The 17,901-nt window shown below is 37.3% G+C and overlaps 1 protein-coding gene across 4 annotated transcripts in view; it reads left to right on the top strand.

Annotated features, from left to right (window-relative positions):
- Positions 1-17,901, top strand: part of NPNT (nephronectin) — an 81,852-nt gene that overhangs the window by 9,366 nt on the left and 54,585 nt on the right. For 2 of the 4 annotated variants that reach the window (XM_084872305.1, XM_084872307.1), the window contains exon 3: positions 14,836-14,886. The exons of the other annotated variants lie outside the window; for them this stretch is intronic. In XM_084872305.1, the coding sequence (XP_084728431.1) occupies positions 14,836-14,886 (51 nt within the window). The remainder of the gene's footprint in view (positions 1-14,835; positions 14,887-17,901) is intronic. 4 annotated transcript variants of the gene reach the window in all.

The following is a 17,901-nucleotide window of genomic DNA, read 5'->3' as shown; positions in this document are numbered from 1 at the left end:
AAGGAGGGGAAAATGAGAGAGATAGAAACATCAATAATAGGAGAGAATCATTGATGAGTTGCCTCCTGTAATACATGAAACTTTTTTATACCCATACAGTCATATGGACTCCAGGAGTAACTGGAAGTCTCAAGGTGGGTTGTGCTGCCCAGAGCAATGTTGAAGACAGCGAGAGGCCATCTTAATGCGGCCAGACAGGCTTTGCTGCCTTAATGTTAACCAGCTTCCTCCTCTAGTTTTGAGATAAGAATGCAGAACCTGCCCTTCCCCTTTTCTAGGTAGGAATAAAAGCAAGGTGGTGGACAGTCATATTACTACTAGAGGCGTGGTGCATGAAATTCAAAATTCATGCACTCGGGGATGAGAGGGATGTCCTTCAGCCTGGATTGTGAGTGGGTGCTGGCCAGGCCGAGGGACCGCAGCAGTGCATGATTGGGGTTGGGGAGGGACATGGAGAGCTCCAGGGCATGTCCAGCCTGTCTCTCTCAGTACCAATTGGCCGGACCCCAGCAGCAAACTAACCTACCAGTCAGAGTGTCTGCCCCCTGGTGGTCAGTATATGTCATAGCAACTGGTTGACCTGTGGACTGTCTGCTCCCAGGTGATAAGTGCATGTCATAGGGAGAGGTTGAGTGGCCTTAGTATATCATTAGCATATTACGCTTTGATTGTTTGAATGGATGACTAGACACTTAGCATATTAGGCTTTTATTATATAGATTTCCAGCACTCAACTTGAATGTCCAAATCTTTAAGAAGTAAAGTTTTGGCGTTTTTTTTTTTTGTTTTTTTTTTCCCCAGTTTAATTCAGTAATTTTTCCCTTCCAGTTTTATTGAAATATAATTGACATACAGCACTTATAGAAGTTTAAGGTATACAACATAATGATTTGAAATATATCATATATATATATATATATATGTCTACTACAATAAGTTAACATCCATCATCTCATATAGTAGATACAAAAGAAAAAATACATTTTTCTTGTGATAAGAACTCTTAGGATATACTCTCTTAACAACTTTCACGAATAGCATATAGCAGTGTTAAATATATTCATGTTGTAATTTCATCCCTAGTACTTATTTATCTTATAACTATTTGTACATTTTGACTGCCTTCTTCCATTTGCTCCTCCCACCACCTGACCCCTCTGGTAACAAAGTGAAATTTTTTATTAAGAATTTTCAAACACTACTTTCTGCAAGAAGGTTATTTAAGAACACCATGCACTTTGCGTAACTTCAAGTGGTCTTGGAATGCAAATTCCAAACTAAAGCAGTGCTGAAGAAGTTTGACCTTTGCAAACAGGTAGTTTTTGAACATGTGTAGTCTTGAAAGTTAAGGTTCACAGAAATTACTTTGTTCCTTCATTCTTTTCCCCCATTAGAACTGACCTTTATAAAATATTATTTAGAGCTACTAATTTCCTAAGATCGCCTCATAAAGTTCAGCTGGGCAGGTCATAACCTTTATGGATTAGAAATTTTAGTACTTCTCAAACTGGGAGGTCAGGCCAAGTGAAGGGAAGCGCTCTAGTCAATGCAAATTCAGCTTCTTGGATTTGCTCATGAACACCTGTCACAGGCCCTAGCCAGTTTGGCTCAGTGGATAGAGTGTGGGCCTGTGGACTGAAGGGTCCCAGGTTTGATTCCAGTTAAGGGCATGGACTTTGGTTGTAGGCTCCTGGCCCTGGTCAGGGCCCTGCGGGAGTCAACTAATCTATGTGTCTCTCTCACATCAGTATTTCTCTCTGTTTGTCCCTTTCCCTTCCACTTTCCCCAAAATCAGTGGAAACATCCCACCCCAAGCTAAGGAATATACATACTTCTCAAGTGCACATGTGGCGTTTTCAGAGAGACCACATATTAGGACACAGACTAAGTCTCTACAAATTCAAGAAGATTGGAATCATATCAAGCATCCTCTTAGATCAAAATGGCATAAAACTAAATCAACTATAATAAAAACAATAAAACACACAGAGCTAAATAGCATGCTATTAAACAATGAATGGGTTACCAAAGAGATCAAAGAAGAAACAAAAAACATTCTGGAAACAAATGACAATGAGAACACAACAATCCAAAATCTATGGGAAACAATGAAAGCAGTCCTGAGAGGGAAGTTCATAGCTCTACAGGCCTACTTCAAAAAAACAAGAAAAACAGGTAATAAGTTACCTAACCCAACAACTGAAAGAACTAGAAAGAGAGCAACAAGAAAAGCCTAGAGTAAGTAGAAGAAAGGAAATAATAAAGATCTGAGTGGAAATAAATGACTTAGAGACAAAAAACAAACAAACAAAAAAACCACACTACAAAAGATCAATAGAACCAAGAGCTGGTTCTTTGAAAGGATAAATCAAAACCAATGGAAAAAATATCCTCCAGTGAGGATTAAAAGACAAAATAAAAAGAAAACACCCACCACAGGACAATTCTGCTTGAAAGTACACATGTATGTCCACACTGGGACTAAGGAGGAATTTCTGGTCCCAGAAACAATACTTGGGTTTTTACTTGAAAACTTTTGATAAGCTTTAAGAAATATTGGTATGCTTTTTTTTTTTTTCATTATAGCAGATGTAATGGATATCTGTAGAATTCATGTTATATGCATTTTTTTTTCAAATTTTTGATTTTTCAATTACAGTTTATATTCTTAATTACTTTGTATTAGTTTCAGGTGTACGGTATGGTGGTTAAAAATCATATACTTTACAAAGTGATCCTGTTGATATTTCAAGTACCCACCTGGTACCATACATAGTTATTAAAATATTGACTATGTTCCTTATACCATACTTTACATCCTGTGACTGTTTTGTAACTACCAATTTGTAGTTTTTAAAAAATTATTTATTGTTTAAAGTACTGCATGTCTTCTTTTTCCCCCCATTGATCTCTCCCTGGCCACTCCCACCCTCAGCACATGCCCTCACTGCTCCCTAGTATTTGTGTCCATCGGTTATGCTTATATGCATGCCTTCAAGTCCTTTGGTTGACCTCTTACCCCGCCCCAACCTACCCTGCCTTTCCTCTGAGGTTTGATGGTCTGTTTATGCTTCTGTCACTGAATATATTTTTGTTCATCAGTTTATGTTGTTCATTATATTCACAAATGAGTTAGATCATGTGATATTTATCTTTCTCTGACTGACTTATTTTGATTAGCATAATGCTCTCCAGTTCCATCGTGCTGTTGCAAATGGTAAGAGTTTTACAGCAGCATAGTATTCCATTGTGTAGATGTACCACAGTTTTTTAATCCACTCATCTGCTGATGGGTTCTTAGGCTGTTTCCAAATCTTAGCTATTGTAAATTGTGCTGCTGTGAACATAGGGGTGCATATATCCTTTCTGATTGTTGTTTCTGTTTTCTTGGGATATATTTCTAGAAGTAGGACTACTGGGTTAAATGGGAGTTCTATTTTTAGTTTTTTGAGGAAACTCCACACTGTTCTCCACTGTGGCTACACCAGTCTGCATTTCCACCAGCAGTGCACGAGGGTTCCTTTTTCTCCGCAACCTCGCCAGCACTTGTAGTTTGTTGATAATAGCCATTCTGACAGGTGTGAGATAGTACCTCATTGTTGTTTTGATTTGCATTTCTTGGGTGATTAGTAACTTTGAGCATGTTTTCATATGTTTCTTGGCCTTTGTATGCCTACTTTCGAAAAGTGTCTATTTAGGTCCTTTGCCCATTTTTTTGATTGGATTGTTTCTTTTCCCTTTGTTAAGATGTATGAGTTCCCTATAAATTCCAATTTGTACTTCTTAATTCTTTCCCCCTTTTCACCCAGTTGCCCAAACTCCTTCCTCTCTGGCAACCATCAGTCTGTTCTTTGTATCAATGAGTCTGTTTGTATTTTGTTTGTTTATTTTGTTGCTTAGATTTCATATATAAGTGAAATCATACAGCATTTGTCTTTTTCTGACTGACTTATTTCACTCCTCATAATATCCCCTAGGTCCATCCATGCTGTTACAAATGGTAATATTTCATCTTTTTTTATGCCAAATAATATTCCATTGTTTATATGTACCACAATTTTTTTATCCACTTGTCTGTTGATATATGCATTATGAGTCAGTTGAATCAAATGTATGCTTTAAAGTGATAATTCAGCAATGGTGAATGATTCCACGCAGCATCTTCAGTGAACAGTGGAAGAGACTCATTACAGGGCTGGGCTTTTGTCATGGGGGAGACAAAAGGGAAGGAGAGAAAGGTACTGATGGCCTAGATAGTACCCCCCTCCTCCCACACCACCGCACACAGATACCTTTCCCCCTTTCCACCAATTTTGTGCAGGTTTTTACATTTTCCCATCAATCTTTTAAAATATATGTTTATTTTATAAGAGAGAATGCGTTCATATCCTCAAATGCTCCTCCTCAAAGCAATGGCTATTACCAATTTTTTGTGTACCTTTTAGAAATACTTTACGTACTTATGGGCAAATTCCTATAATTCTTTCCCCCCACTTCTTTTATATAAATGAAACCATACTATATATACACCATTCTTGCTTATTTCTTCTAACTATACATTTTGAAAGGCTTTCTTTATCACTAGCACATGAAGAGCCTTTTTTTTTTTTTTTGAATCATTGTCTATACCCTAATTTATTAACCAATTTCTTATTCACGGACATTTGTGTTGATTCTAATCTTTTACTAATACAAAAAAAATCTGAAATAAGCAACTTTGAATATACAAAGCAAAAATATTGTTTTGCTTGTGTTCTAGTTTTTCTGTGGGATCACTTTTTCTGTATGGTCAGATGGCATACATTGTTAACATTAGCTGGTTGGCCAATGGTTTCTTACCTGGTAGTAAATAGTAAAGGGAAATACTGGATTGCAGTGCTGACACAAGGCTCTGGCAATCCTATATCCAGGCTCTTAATTTGTTGCTTGATTTTAGGATGATCCAATATCTACTTTCCCCCCAAACCTCTCTGACAAGTTAGTGAAGGACCCTATATCCCCACTTTTCATTTGTTTTCTCTTGGACCAGAGGCACCTGACTGATATTGGGAGGATGGGGTGAGGTTTGTCTATTTGCCAAGATTTCCACTTGGCTTTTTGCCTATCAGTTTTCTATTTTTTATGAATGTGAGTTTCTTTTTGCCTTTAAGAAAGACTCACAAATTGCTTTTTAGGAGTTGCTTAATTCATTGACTTTTTATTCTCTTTATAGGCCAGCCATAATTTGTATTCCTATATAAATAAATGTTTGCTTTTTTACTAGACCTCTGATCCATTAGGAAGGGTTATGTAGAATTTTGATATCCGGATGAAGTTTTTTTTGGGACACCTATTAGGATAAAAAGATTTTCAGCAAATAGGAATATATTTTTGTACTAAAAGACTTTTTAAAAAGTGACTTTAAAACTGTAGGATACCTTTCTCATTAGTTATTCTAATCCTTATCACAATTATATACTTAAATTGTCTATTGAAAACAAAATAAGAAATGCATGCATAACTAAAAAATTAAAAGACTCAGGTTGAGAGAGAGAAAAAAGTCTTTCTGACTTCCCAATATTTCTGACATCTAGATCCAACCCTCATGAATTATTTCCTATTGATCTTTACAGAGACTTGTAAGCATTTTCAAAATTTTTCTTGTTCATAAAATAATAGCAGAAAGTAAGAACTGTTGTGTAACTTATTTTTTATATAATACTAGAGGCCCAGTGCACGAAATTTGTGCAAGCGTCGGCCTTCACAGCCCCCGCTGCCTCGCAGCCCCACACCCATTGGTCCAGAAGGTCATTCGGCTGTCTAGTCTAATTAGCATATTAGCTCTTTATTCTATAGGATTACATTTTGGAGACTATTTCTTATCACCACATGTAAATCTCACTCATTCTTTGAAATGGTTGCACAGTATACCATAATTAATATTAAAATCCCCTATTTATGCACATTTAGGTGGTTTTCAGTATTTTGTTTATGAAATATGCTGCAACGAATATCTCTGCAGATTAATCGTCATTGTTCTATGCATTTAGAGGTGGGAGATTTCTAGAGACATCCTGTTTTTATGTAAGTACAGTAAATAAAGAGCTCATTTTATTTGTATAAACTTTATTCTATAAAATATGCAACTTAAAGGAGATGAAATCATGGGTAATGTTACAAAGTGGAAACCTTCTGTTCAGTTACTTTCTATTTTTGGTTTCTTAGGAAATACCTTAAAAGATAAGTAGAATTGATTTCTTTGAATTTGTTTATGTTCAACCTTGTGTGGGGAAGGATGTGACCTGTCTTCCAGGAAAATAGACAATAAACTAGGAATATAGGATTAACAAGTCTGGGGGGGGGCGGGGGCGGGGGAAGGACAGAATAAAAGGTAAGATGCTGAGAAGAGAATTATTAAAACGCAGATAGATAAGCCATAGGATCCTAAATATGTCTGTAATTTGTCTCTTCACTTCTGGTAGCCAAAGGAGAAAAGGAAGTGTTATTGCTCATATATGTTGTTTGTAGGTATAAAGCAAACCATTTATTTGGGGGAAGGTATGGCTTTTCCCACAGATAGTTCTGAAGGAAGACTTTCATGTTGTCCTTTGCAGAGTGGGGGTGGATGATGGGAGTGGAAGGGGACAGTGACATTTCTACCTGGAAGTCAATTTTGGTTGCTAAAGCTGTTTCATAGTAGGTCTCCAACGCTAGATGAGTCCCTTACTCTAGAAGTACATGGAAGGCTATTCTGTACCAGTGTTTCCCAAACTTTTGACATATGTGTACCCCTTCTATAATTTTTGTAACGCTGAGTACCCCTCATACTCATGAGAACGTAGAATTAGGCGCAGCTAAGCACGGTGCAGTGCATATCCCCACCAAACTCCGGTGCAACGCGTACCCCCACCAAACTCTTCCCGTACCCCTGGGGGTACGCATACCACACTTTGGGAAACACTGATCTGTGTATGCCATTTAAGCGGTATTTATGCACTTAGCTTTGTGAGCCACCGCTCCAGAATATCTAGCTGTGATGCATGAACTTTTGAGGGCTTTATGGACAATTTTAGGTTAGACAAGACTGTTCGAAGTTAGGATCTCTAACAATGTCCTGAAGATTGTTGTATTATTAATTCAAGGCCACTCCATATATTTTTTGCTTTTGTTTTAGTCCGTGTCTTTTAAAAATCAGTCATCACCACCAGTTGGTGGAGTTGGTACATTGTGAATGGATTGCGGCTAGGGGTCTCCTAGGATTCAGTATGAGGTCCTGCAAAGACATCAGTGGGGGAGATTTCTGTATCAGTTTTGCATGAGTCATTATTTTTGTATTCATTTCATATCTATCTGTTAGCTCATCATCATTTTGCCATATTCTTATTTTCATGTAAATTATGACTTGGAGTAAGAGGCGGATGAGGCACAAACTGGAATAAGGGCCAGTGAACCCAGGAACAACAAGATCTTGACCAGTGCTCATTTCCTCAAAGCTCCAGATTGCTACAGGCGTGCAAAGTTGTTATCCTAGTTCACTGGGTCTCATGGAGGACTGCTCTACATAAACCATGTAGGCCTATAATAGACTCAAAGCAGAGCCTATGGTGTATCCTTCCAGTCCCTATCGACACCCAAACTGTGCTGTGAGGAAGTGCTCATTCCCTCACACTCCTGAAACCCCAGGGACACTGGAACCCTGATGCACATGTGCCTTAGGTGGCCCTACCTGGTCAGCAAACTGTGGCTCACGAGCCACATGCGGTTCTTTGGCCCCTTGAGTGTGGCTCTTCCACAAAATACCTCGGCCTGGGCGTGTCTATTTCGAAGAAGTGGCATTAGAAGAAGTTTAAGTTTAAAAAATGTGGCCCTCAAAAGAAATTTCAATTGTGCTGTTGATATGTGGCTCTGTTGACTAATGAGTTTGCCAACTACTGTCTTGGGAGATCAGCACCAACCAAAAATCTACCCTGTCTGAGTTTTCACCCTTTATCAACTTGGAGGGGAAATGAGGATTTTTACGTGGGCAGGGCCAAGGTCTTTCATAGGAACTAATAAATGACCAGTTCTCAAAGATGAAGCCCAGATAATTTGGCTTGATAATTTTCCAAAAAAATTTCAAAGTGCCTACACCCATAGAAAAACACTGAGAGCACAGGCCTGATGTGATGGACAGTGCATCTCTGCGAATCTACCAGAGCAAATTAGTTGCACAGCATACACCTATTTATTAAAAATCTAGTGTGTTTTAAGACATAGTTTTGTTAAGTAACATCAAATATAAAGAAATTCTCCACTTGAATGCACTAAAGCTTTTTTTTAGAGTTTTCTGATTTCATCACTTCATTACTACTAGTGCATAATTAAAGAGAGAGTTATGGTCATAATAGAATTCCCAATAAAGCCAGCATACAGGAGTACACTAAAACCTACATATGATAAAGTATTATTATGTATTAGTATGTCTTATAAAATAGTAACAGATATCCATATATTTATTCAATATTCTTTCTTAGATTCTCTCAAGAGTTTTAGTTTTTAGTCTGGTGAAACACTGTAAAGTCAACTTGTTATTTTTAACTCTCATGGAAGGAAAAGATATGAGAACTTTAAGTGATTTCTTAGCTTCAGAATATATAGTTGATTTTGGGGGGGAAACAGTTTTTCCCTAGTTATATATAATTAGAAGTCCTCATTTCCTGTCAGACATTAACTAAAGCCTGGATTCAGCCTTGGTGGGTACTAGATGTCAGTGTAGAGCCAGTCTGCAATTAAAGATTTGCCATAGGTGATTTGCATGTGGATAATTTTAGATTCAACTAAATTTTAAAACTGAACACTTGATTTAGTCAATATCTCTTTCACTATTCTGTATATCAACAATTTTCAACCGTTGTGCCTCAAGAATTTTTAAAACAAGCGTACCTGACTATTTAGTCAGGGACACTGACAAATTTTCCCTAAGATTGTTAATTAAAAAAAATGACAATAACCAATACAACAGTAGCCATTCAGTGTAAATGAATCAAAATTATACCTACTATTTTTTGTCAGAATGCTAAAAAATATATTTTTTGGAGTGCCACAGAATTTTAGTAATTCGTTTATGTGTGCTGTGTGATGAAAAAGGTTGAAAAATCACTGCTGTGGAAATTTTAATATATGTTCTTCAAAACTGAGATTGTTTTTCTATTATAAAATCACGTCACAAAGTTAGGGTTGTCTCTTGGAGATATTGACTTACAAACTTTTAGGAAAGATGTCATCAGAGTTTAAATTTGTGCTAATATACACAAAGGAAGAAACCATTAAGAATTTCTGGATTTAGGCTGACTTTGCCAAAAACAATGTTGTTTTTCAAAATCTTTAGCCTTGTTTTTATAAATCAGAGTTCTCTAACTCAGTTTCTATGAAAGGTCCCTAAATGGTCAAAGGTGTGTGTTGCTAAATTTTCAGAAACTTACTTCATGGATAGACTTTTCAAATATAAGCTATCTGCCACCCAAAATATTATTTTGAAGTTCAGTACCTTCTACTTTTCTTCAGTGTTAAGATTTTGTATGTACTTGGTAATTATCTGCCATATGCATGCATTCCAACAAATAGAAAATAATAGAAAAACAAATTGCAGTTCATGCTTAGTTGTATTTTTTAATGTATGTGGGTGTTTAGAACTGATTTTATATTACATACACTTACTGTGGTAATAGTTTTTACTAGGTAATGGTTCAAGGTCCTTTGACCCTTGAATTGAATTTTTAAATCACTGATGAATTAAAAGATTCATTGTATCTTGGTGTCTATAGGTGGCCAAGAATTAAGACATTTTCATTTTCTAAATAAGACAGAATTGTTTTTGAAATAATTAAGTTGAGGGAATTAAACATAATTTATAAATAAATAATTTCTATATTTGCTAAATGTTCTATTCTCTAATCCTGTCTTAAAGTCTGATGAGTTATGTAACTTTAATACTTACAAAATAGTGGACTAAAAGTTGGGATCATTCAAATCCTTAACCAAAATGTTATTCATGGAATCAGTTGTCCTGGATGTTGGTATTATAAATGTACAGCTGAATAGCTGTCTATGAATAGCATTTACCAGGCTAATATTAACTTTTTCCCCACTGTCATTCACTTTATTTTTACTATCATTATTTTTATTGTTGACACAATTACAGATGTCTACCATTTTCCTCCATTTGCCCCCCTTCACCTAGTCCCCATCCCCCCTCCCAGCCTTCATCACATTGTTGTCTGTGTCCAAGGGCTATGCACTGATGTTCTTTAGCTAAGCTCTCCCAGTCTTCTCCACCTCCCTCCCCTCTGAGACCTGTCAGTCTGTTCCATGTATTCATGCCTCTGGTTCTGTTTTGTTCATTAGTTTATTTTGTTCATTAGATTCCACATATAAGTGAGATTATATGGTATTTGTCTTTCTCTGACTGGCTTATTCACTTAACATAATGCTCTCCAGATCCATCTATGCTGTCACAAAGAGTAAGAGTTCCTTCTTTTTATAGCCATGTAGTATACCATGGTATATGTACCACAACTTTTTTTATTCACTCATCTACTGAGGGGCATGTTGGCTGTTTCCATACCTTAACTATCCTATATAATAAAAGGGTAATATGCAAATCAACGGAACAGCAGGACAACCAGTCACCATGACCCACACTGATCACCAGGGGGCAGACACTCAATGCAGGAGCTGCCCCCTGGTGGTCAGTGCACTCCCACAGGGAGAACACTGCTCATCCAGAGGTCAGGCTGAAGGCTGGTAGGCAGCACTAAGGATGTCCGACTGCCAGGTTAGGCCCACTCCGTGGGGAGCAGGTCTAAGCCATCAGTAGGACATCCCCCAAGGACTCCCAGACTGTGAAAGGGCACAGGCCAGCTAAGGGACCCCCCAGACTTCCCAGGGCACAAATGTTGTGCACCAGGGATCTAGTTGTAAATAATACTGCTAGGATCATGTGGGTTCATATATTCTTTCAGATTAGGGTTTCAGGATTTTTAGAATATATTTCTAGAAGTGGGATCACTGAGCCAAAAGGCAGTTCCATTTTTTAAAAACTTTTCTTTTTTAAAAAAAATATTTATTTTAAATAAATATTTATTTCAGAGAGGAATAAAGAGGGAGAGAGAGAGATAGAAACATCAATAATGAGAATCATTGATCAGCTGCCTCCTGCACTCCCCCTACTGGGCATTGAGTCTGCAACCCAGGCATGTGCCCTGATTGGGAATCGAACTGTGACCTAGTTCACAGATTGCCACTCAACCTCAGAGCTACACTAGTCAAGCAAGGCAGTTCCATTTTTAATTTTTGGAGGAAACTCCATATTGTTTTGGTTTCATCCAAAAAAGTTGCCATCGGTCAGCATTCTCACCCACAGTGGACTAGGGTTCCCTTTTCTCCACATTCTCTCCAACATTTGCTGCTTATTGATTTATTGATGATAGCCATTCTGTAAGGTGTTAGTTGATACTTCATTATAGTTTTAATTTGCATTTCTCTGAAGATTAGTGATGTTGAACATTTTTTCCCCATATGTTTATTGGCCATATGTACTAGTGTACCTTCTTTAGAGAGGTGTCTATTTAGGTCCTTTGCCCTTTTTTAATTGGATTGTTTGTCTTCCTGATGTTGAGTTGTAAAAGTTCTTTATATATCTTGGAGATTAACCCTTTATCAGATGTATCATTAGCAAATATGTTCTCCCACATAGTAGGTTCCCTTTTCATTTTATTGATGGTTTCTTTTGCTAGGTAGAAGTTTTTTTGTTTTGTTTTGTTTTGTTTTTGTTTTTACCTTGATGTCCCATTTTTAAAAAAATATATATTTTATTGATTTTTTTTACAGAGAGGAAGGGAGAGAGATAGAGAACTAGAAACATCGATGAAAGAGAAACATTGACCGGCTGCCTCTTGCACACTCCCTACCAAGGATGTGCCCTCAACCAATGTACATGCCCTTGACCGGAATCAAACCTGGGACCTTTCAGTCCACAGACCGATGCTCTACCACTGAGCCAAACCAGCTTCGGCAGTCCCATTTGTTTATGTTTTCCTTTGCCCTAGGAAGAATAGTGGCAAAAAATATTGCTACACCAGATATCTGAGATTTTACTGTCTATGTTTTCTTCTAGGATTTTTATGGTTAAATGACTTACATTTAAGTTTTGTGTTTTTTTTAATCTGTTTCAAGTTTATTCTTGTGTATGGTGTAAATTGGTGGTCTAGTTAATATTAACTTTTTTTAACAATGAGAAGTATGGCATGACATTTAAAGTTGGGACATGGAGGATTTTTAGAGTTACTACTTTTTCTAGCCACAGACTAGGGTTGAGAGGTAGATGCACAGTGTCAGGAGGGACCTTTCCTCTCCATGCATGTCCCTGGCACTTGTCACCTGGAAGGAGGCACCTGTGTCATGCTGTGTTCTCTGCTCAAGAGGCCATGTGAGTCCTGTCTGAGCCACATGGAAACTACATCAGTTATCTTAGCCGGAAGCATCTTATTTATTTTTCAATGATTATGATTGGCCCAATATTTGGGCATTTTATAATCCTTTACAGTAAGTTGAACTATATATCAGACAATAGACTTACAGTTGGGTTGTAAGCAGGCTCAATTCCTTGGGGTTTCTTATCCCTCATTTTCTTTAACACCGTCCACAGGTCCACAGCCCAGGATTGCCTGCAAATCTATAAGCCTGTGTTTTAACCTGCAAGGAGTAATCCCTGAATAATTTAGTTTCTCTGGTTTATATTAGTCACAATTTCATAAGATCGCCAGAGGGCTTATTATTTTTAACTATGCCTAACATCCCTGAGAACCCTCAGTAAGTGCACAGCATCCCCGAGAACCCTCAGATGCATCTAAGCAGCGATACTCGGGCAAGTGGCAGGAGAGGGCACTAGATCTGTGAGCTGTAACTGAGTGGGTTTGCTGGTAACATTGCCTGTATGTACTCCTGTGGCTGGTTTACACTGGCTGTAAAGAAAACAGATTATTAGGAGGAAATGGGACAGGATCATCTATATTAGGTGCTACTAATGAATCCTATTTCAGTGCTTCTCACAGTGGTGTTTATACCACATGCAAGAAAAATACATGTAGGGCATTTCTTTTTGGCAACGTTCACAAAAATCATGGTGATGGCTGCCTATGAAAATTTCCGTATGTGTCAATAGAAAATAGACTCCAGAAACTCCCTGGAAATAATCTCTTCCAGGTTTAACATTTCTTTAAAGGGCAGTTTTGTACAGTTTTAAAATGCGAGTGTTAAAATATGGGGCATTGGCTAAAAATTCAGGTTAAAGGTCTTATTAATGGATGTGTATATACCAATATTATAAATTCACTAAATCTCTGAGTGTCAAGGCTGACTTCTGTTGAGTAGGAGAAATGTGGCCCAACCTAACGGTATTATAAAATGAAGATAAACTACACAGAACTGCTTGGCTGCTTGTTAGGAAATAATGATGTTTGCTATTCTTTACAATAAATGATGTTTGTTTAACCTTTGTTTAAAATCATTTAACATATTTTTCTTGATAAATCAGATTATTCAAAATTGGCAATTAAAGAGTATTAAAGAAACGGTATCCTTTTATATTTTTCCCTTCTCATATAGAACCATTGTTATAAACAATTGTTCTTGATATGTGATCTGGAATCTAATTTTTAGTTTATGCCTTGATTTATTTTCAGCTTTTTGCTTAGATTGTACCTGATATATTTCACTATCTATTTTAAGAAATGTATTAACGTCAAGGTATGGTGAGTTCTTCTGAAGTTGAAAACAGTGAAAAGTCCCCACTAATTTCTTATAAACCTAACCCACATAAAAAAAAAAAAAAAATCTCTAACAAGTAAATCTAATGTGTGCCTTTAAAAATATAGAGCAATAATTCTGCATTGATAAAATTACTACTTCATTTGAATCAAATTGAACTTAGAATTGTTTTCTTTTGCTGGTACCCCAAAAGAAGGCTCTATTCATCTAATTTTAAATTCTACAAATCAATATGCAAATCGAAAGTTAAAGTGAGTGTTAAGGAGGGAAAGATGTTCATGCAAAAGAGAAGTAATGAAAATCATCTCTTCCCTTACCTCTAGGGTCTCTCTGGTTGGTCGGATCTTGACCATTATTAGTCGTGTTTCAAGTTTCCTCCATTTACTTTCATTAAACTGAGTTATTTATGTATCCTTTAAGTGAAATGGCTGAGCTTTCGGGGTAATTCTTGTTGCTATGGACAACCAAAGCAGCCATGCAAGAAGAAAATGCTCTGGAAGGAAAGAAAAACAAAAAACAAAAAACACCTTAATATTTCTTCCCCAAATTTGAAGATAAAAGGGAACATACAGTATGTAAGAAAACAGGTAAGTAAAGATATATCCGATTTAAAAACTACCAACCCTGGTTACTAATTGATCAAAGGTTTTAATTTTTTTCAGATACTTTGTCCAACACACATTTAAATAAAAGGATACTGTCTCTTGGAACCAAAAATTAATATTCTGAAAGTGAAAAATTGGATTGGAAGGTACAGTGTCACAAAAGGTCTGAATATTTTAACTTAGAATTTGGACTATGAAAGAATAGCACAACTTCACTTATTGGTTAATATTTTTGTTACAAAATGTTTTGTTACAAAATGACAAAATGGTGACTAAAATATAACTATTTTAAACATGTCCTAGATTTTGTTTTTTGTTTCAGAAAAGCACTGAAAGTTGAATATGTGTAAGTCTCCGGGAATGTAACAAGTTGATAAATACCCAAGTACCGCCTCCTTACAGAGAAAAGATCTGGAATTTCTTTTTTTGGACATTTGTTTTGCAGCTTTCTACGTCTTAAGGCAGAGAATAGCCAGGATAAGGTGCCAGCTCAAAGGTTAGATGAACATATTTCTTGCAATAATTTTCCTAATATATGTCTTGAAAGGCATAACTTCTAAATAACGACTTCACAAAATTAATCAAACTTAACATTAGTTGTGGTTTTTTTTGAGTTGCTTTTGTGGGGGAGAACTATGCTCCTTAGAGATGTGTTTATTCTGTTCATAATCATACTAAATTAATTCTATTTCAGTTATTACATTAAACTTTTCCCTTTCAGTTTGTAATTTCTTTCTTTTGTTTTGTCAATCTAATAAATTGACCTCCATTCTAACCTAAAGGACAGTTTATATTTTTAATACTTAAAGAAGCAAATTTTAAAACACCCACAAAGTTCACCAAATGAAATTACTAACACCAGCCTATCATTAACCTGAGGGAATTGTATTCATATTAATTCTTCATGGAAAAATTCAGGTAAGAAATATTTTTTTGTATAAAAGACATAAGATGTTATATTAGCACCTACAACTATTCATGCTGCTCTTTTTGAGACAAGTACACACTCTCCTTGTTTAAAGCATTTTTGGAAGTGAATAATGCCACTTAACAAATCACCCCACTGACACTTCAGTGGAAAATCTTGGTGAAATATGTGAAATTCTATTTAATTAAATTGGTGCCAAGAAGACAACATACTTTAACCTGATAGATGAAAGAAAGGATTTTGATAGCATTTGGGAGCATAATTGGTAATGCTAGAAATAAAAGTTAAGGAATTTCTTCAGGGAGACTTAAAATGTTCAAGTGTCTGTATCTTATAATGACTAACAGTTACAGAATTAACTGGCTGAGCTAGGATTGCGTTAGGGGGGCAGTGCCATAGAGAGAGTAGAAGGTGGGCTTTCTACCGGGTACAGGACCATGAGATATTAGATCATTTATTTAACTTTTCTGAGCCACAACTTCCTACTCTCTAAACCTATTTTGCAAGATTGTTGCTGGCTTGATAAACGTTTGCTACTATTAGTATGTGATGATATACAGAACAAATGAACTCTGAACTGTGTTTATGAGGGCCTCTTGTAGTATCCTTAGTATAGCATGTTTTTAAATACAGATTGTTTACCCTGCCCATCTTCTGAAAATAGGCACTTTTCTAATGAAGTTCACATTGCTTTTCGCAAGTGAATACTTCTGTGAGTGAATGAGTGAGTGTGTGTGTGTGTGTAACACAAAGAGCAGTGAAAAGGAGTCAGTATGCAAACCTCAGAGTGGAGTACAGTTTTGGTTATCTAACCCAAAGAAAAGGAACTGAAGGAACTAGAATTTAACTGTAGCATTACAACCACAGATCCTGTGATTTACTTGATGCACGCTTACTTCACAAACTAAAATTGCATTTGGAGTTACTGTGATTGATGTGACAAACACTGAAGAGCTTACTAGGGGCAAGGAGTTAAGATGGTAGCTGGGAGAGATACGAAGATTGGTAAAACTTGGACTCTTGCTTGCAAGGAGCTGATTTGGTGGTAAAACTTGGACTCTTGCTTGCAAGGAGCTGATTTGGTGCGTTGCTGTCCCATTCCTTCCAGTATTCTAAGATAGGAAAGAGTTAGGAATAAAGAGTTGGGGTTGTTCAGAGAAAGAATCCTTTCTAACTGGAGAGGATCAAGGAAGATTTCATACACTCAGTGCTAGTCGGTTGATTTATTTATTCAACATATATCAAGTGCTAGTATCTGCCTGATCGTGGGCCAACCACGACAGATACCACATCAGTAAGATGAAGCTACAGGCATTCCTGTCATGTATGGTCAGTGTTGAAGGACCACAGATGATGACAATGTTGATGAGAGTTGTGTTTTGATACAGGTGTGTTTTGAGGTAGAGCATGTCTCAGGGGGTGTATCCCAGACCAGGAGTTGAAGGCCTAGTGGCCCAGCTAAGTCCTGAAGGATGAGTCAAGTGTAGGGCACCCTGGTCAGATAGAAAAAAGGCATTAAAACTTCAGAAACCACAGGGCAAAGGGGCTCGCTCCGGGAAATGTAAGAACTCTAGTCCAGCGCTGGGGGATGTGCTTGAAGGGCATCTGATGAGAGATGCTGTGGAATAAGTAAGGGTGGGCGGACTCGGGCAAGGCCTTTGATGTCATCTTATTAGACTGGCTTTTCTGCCAGAGTTGTAGAGGAGCATTGTAAAGATTTTAAGCAGGGATAGCCCATAATCAACTTTATATTTCAAAGGTCTTAAGCTGGTGCTGATGGGTCAGATCTGACGTATAGTTGGATTTGGTTTCACTTACAGAGTATTTTAACATTTTTTAAAGAATAGTTGCCAGGGCAGGTATCAGGCTTTTTGAAAAAATCAGCAGCTGCATTGCAGTGTAGTCTGTCGCTTAGCAGCTGCCCCATCTGGAAGGAGCGTGCATTTCATTTGACCATGCAGCTTGCTGCTGCTTCTGGCCGATACCTGGGACCTGTAAGCACCTGAGGTTCTGGGGCCCATTTCTTTCTTTTCTTTCTTTTTTTTTTTTTTTTTTTTTTTTTTTTTTAATATATTCCATTGATTTTACACAGATAGGAATTGAGAGGGACAGAGAGTTAGAAACGACAATGAGAGAGAAACATCGACCAGCTGCCTCCTGCACACCCCCCACTGGGGATGTGCCCGCAACCAATGCACATGCCGTTGACCGGAATCGAACCCGGGACCCCTCAGTCCATAGGCCGACACTCTATCCACTGAGCCAAACCGGTTTCGGCTTTTTTTCTTTTTTTTTTTTTTAAATATCTTGGGCCCATTTCTGAATGTGTTCCTGAGTGTCAATTTAGAGAACGGCTATTTGAGGCTCAGGGATAAAGATTGTTCCCGTAAAACTGGTGAGAAATTAGGTTTTATCTCGAGTAGTGGTGGTGGGAACAGAGGAGGAAAAGAAACGAAGGATACTAAAGAGAAAGGATGGAGTGGGACAAGAGGGATGCCTTGGGCAGTGGTGGACCTGTGGGCTTTGTAGACAGAGAAACCTGGCTGCTACCACAAACTGTGCTTTTGAGAAACGTACCTAACT

Source organism: Pipistrellus hanaki, assembly GCF_964339955.1.
Source record: "Pipistrellus hanaki genome assembly, chromosome: 1".
Classification (NCBI taxonomy): domain Eukaryota; kingdom Metazoa; phylum Chordata; class Mammalia; order Chiroptera; family Vespertilionidae; genus Pipistrellus; species Pipistrellus hanaki.
The sequence above is the reverse complement of the archived record's forward strand: the minus strand, read 5'-3'. Positions and strand labels throughout refer to the sequence as shown.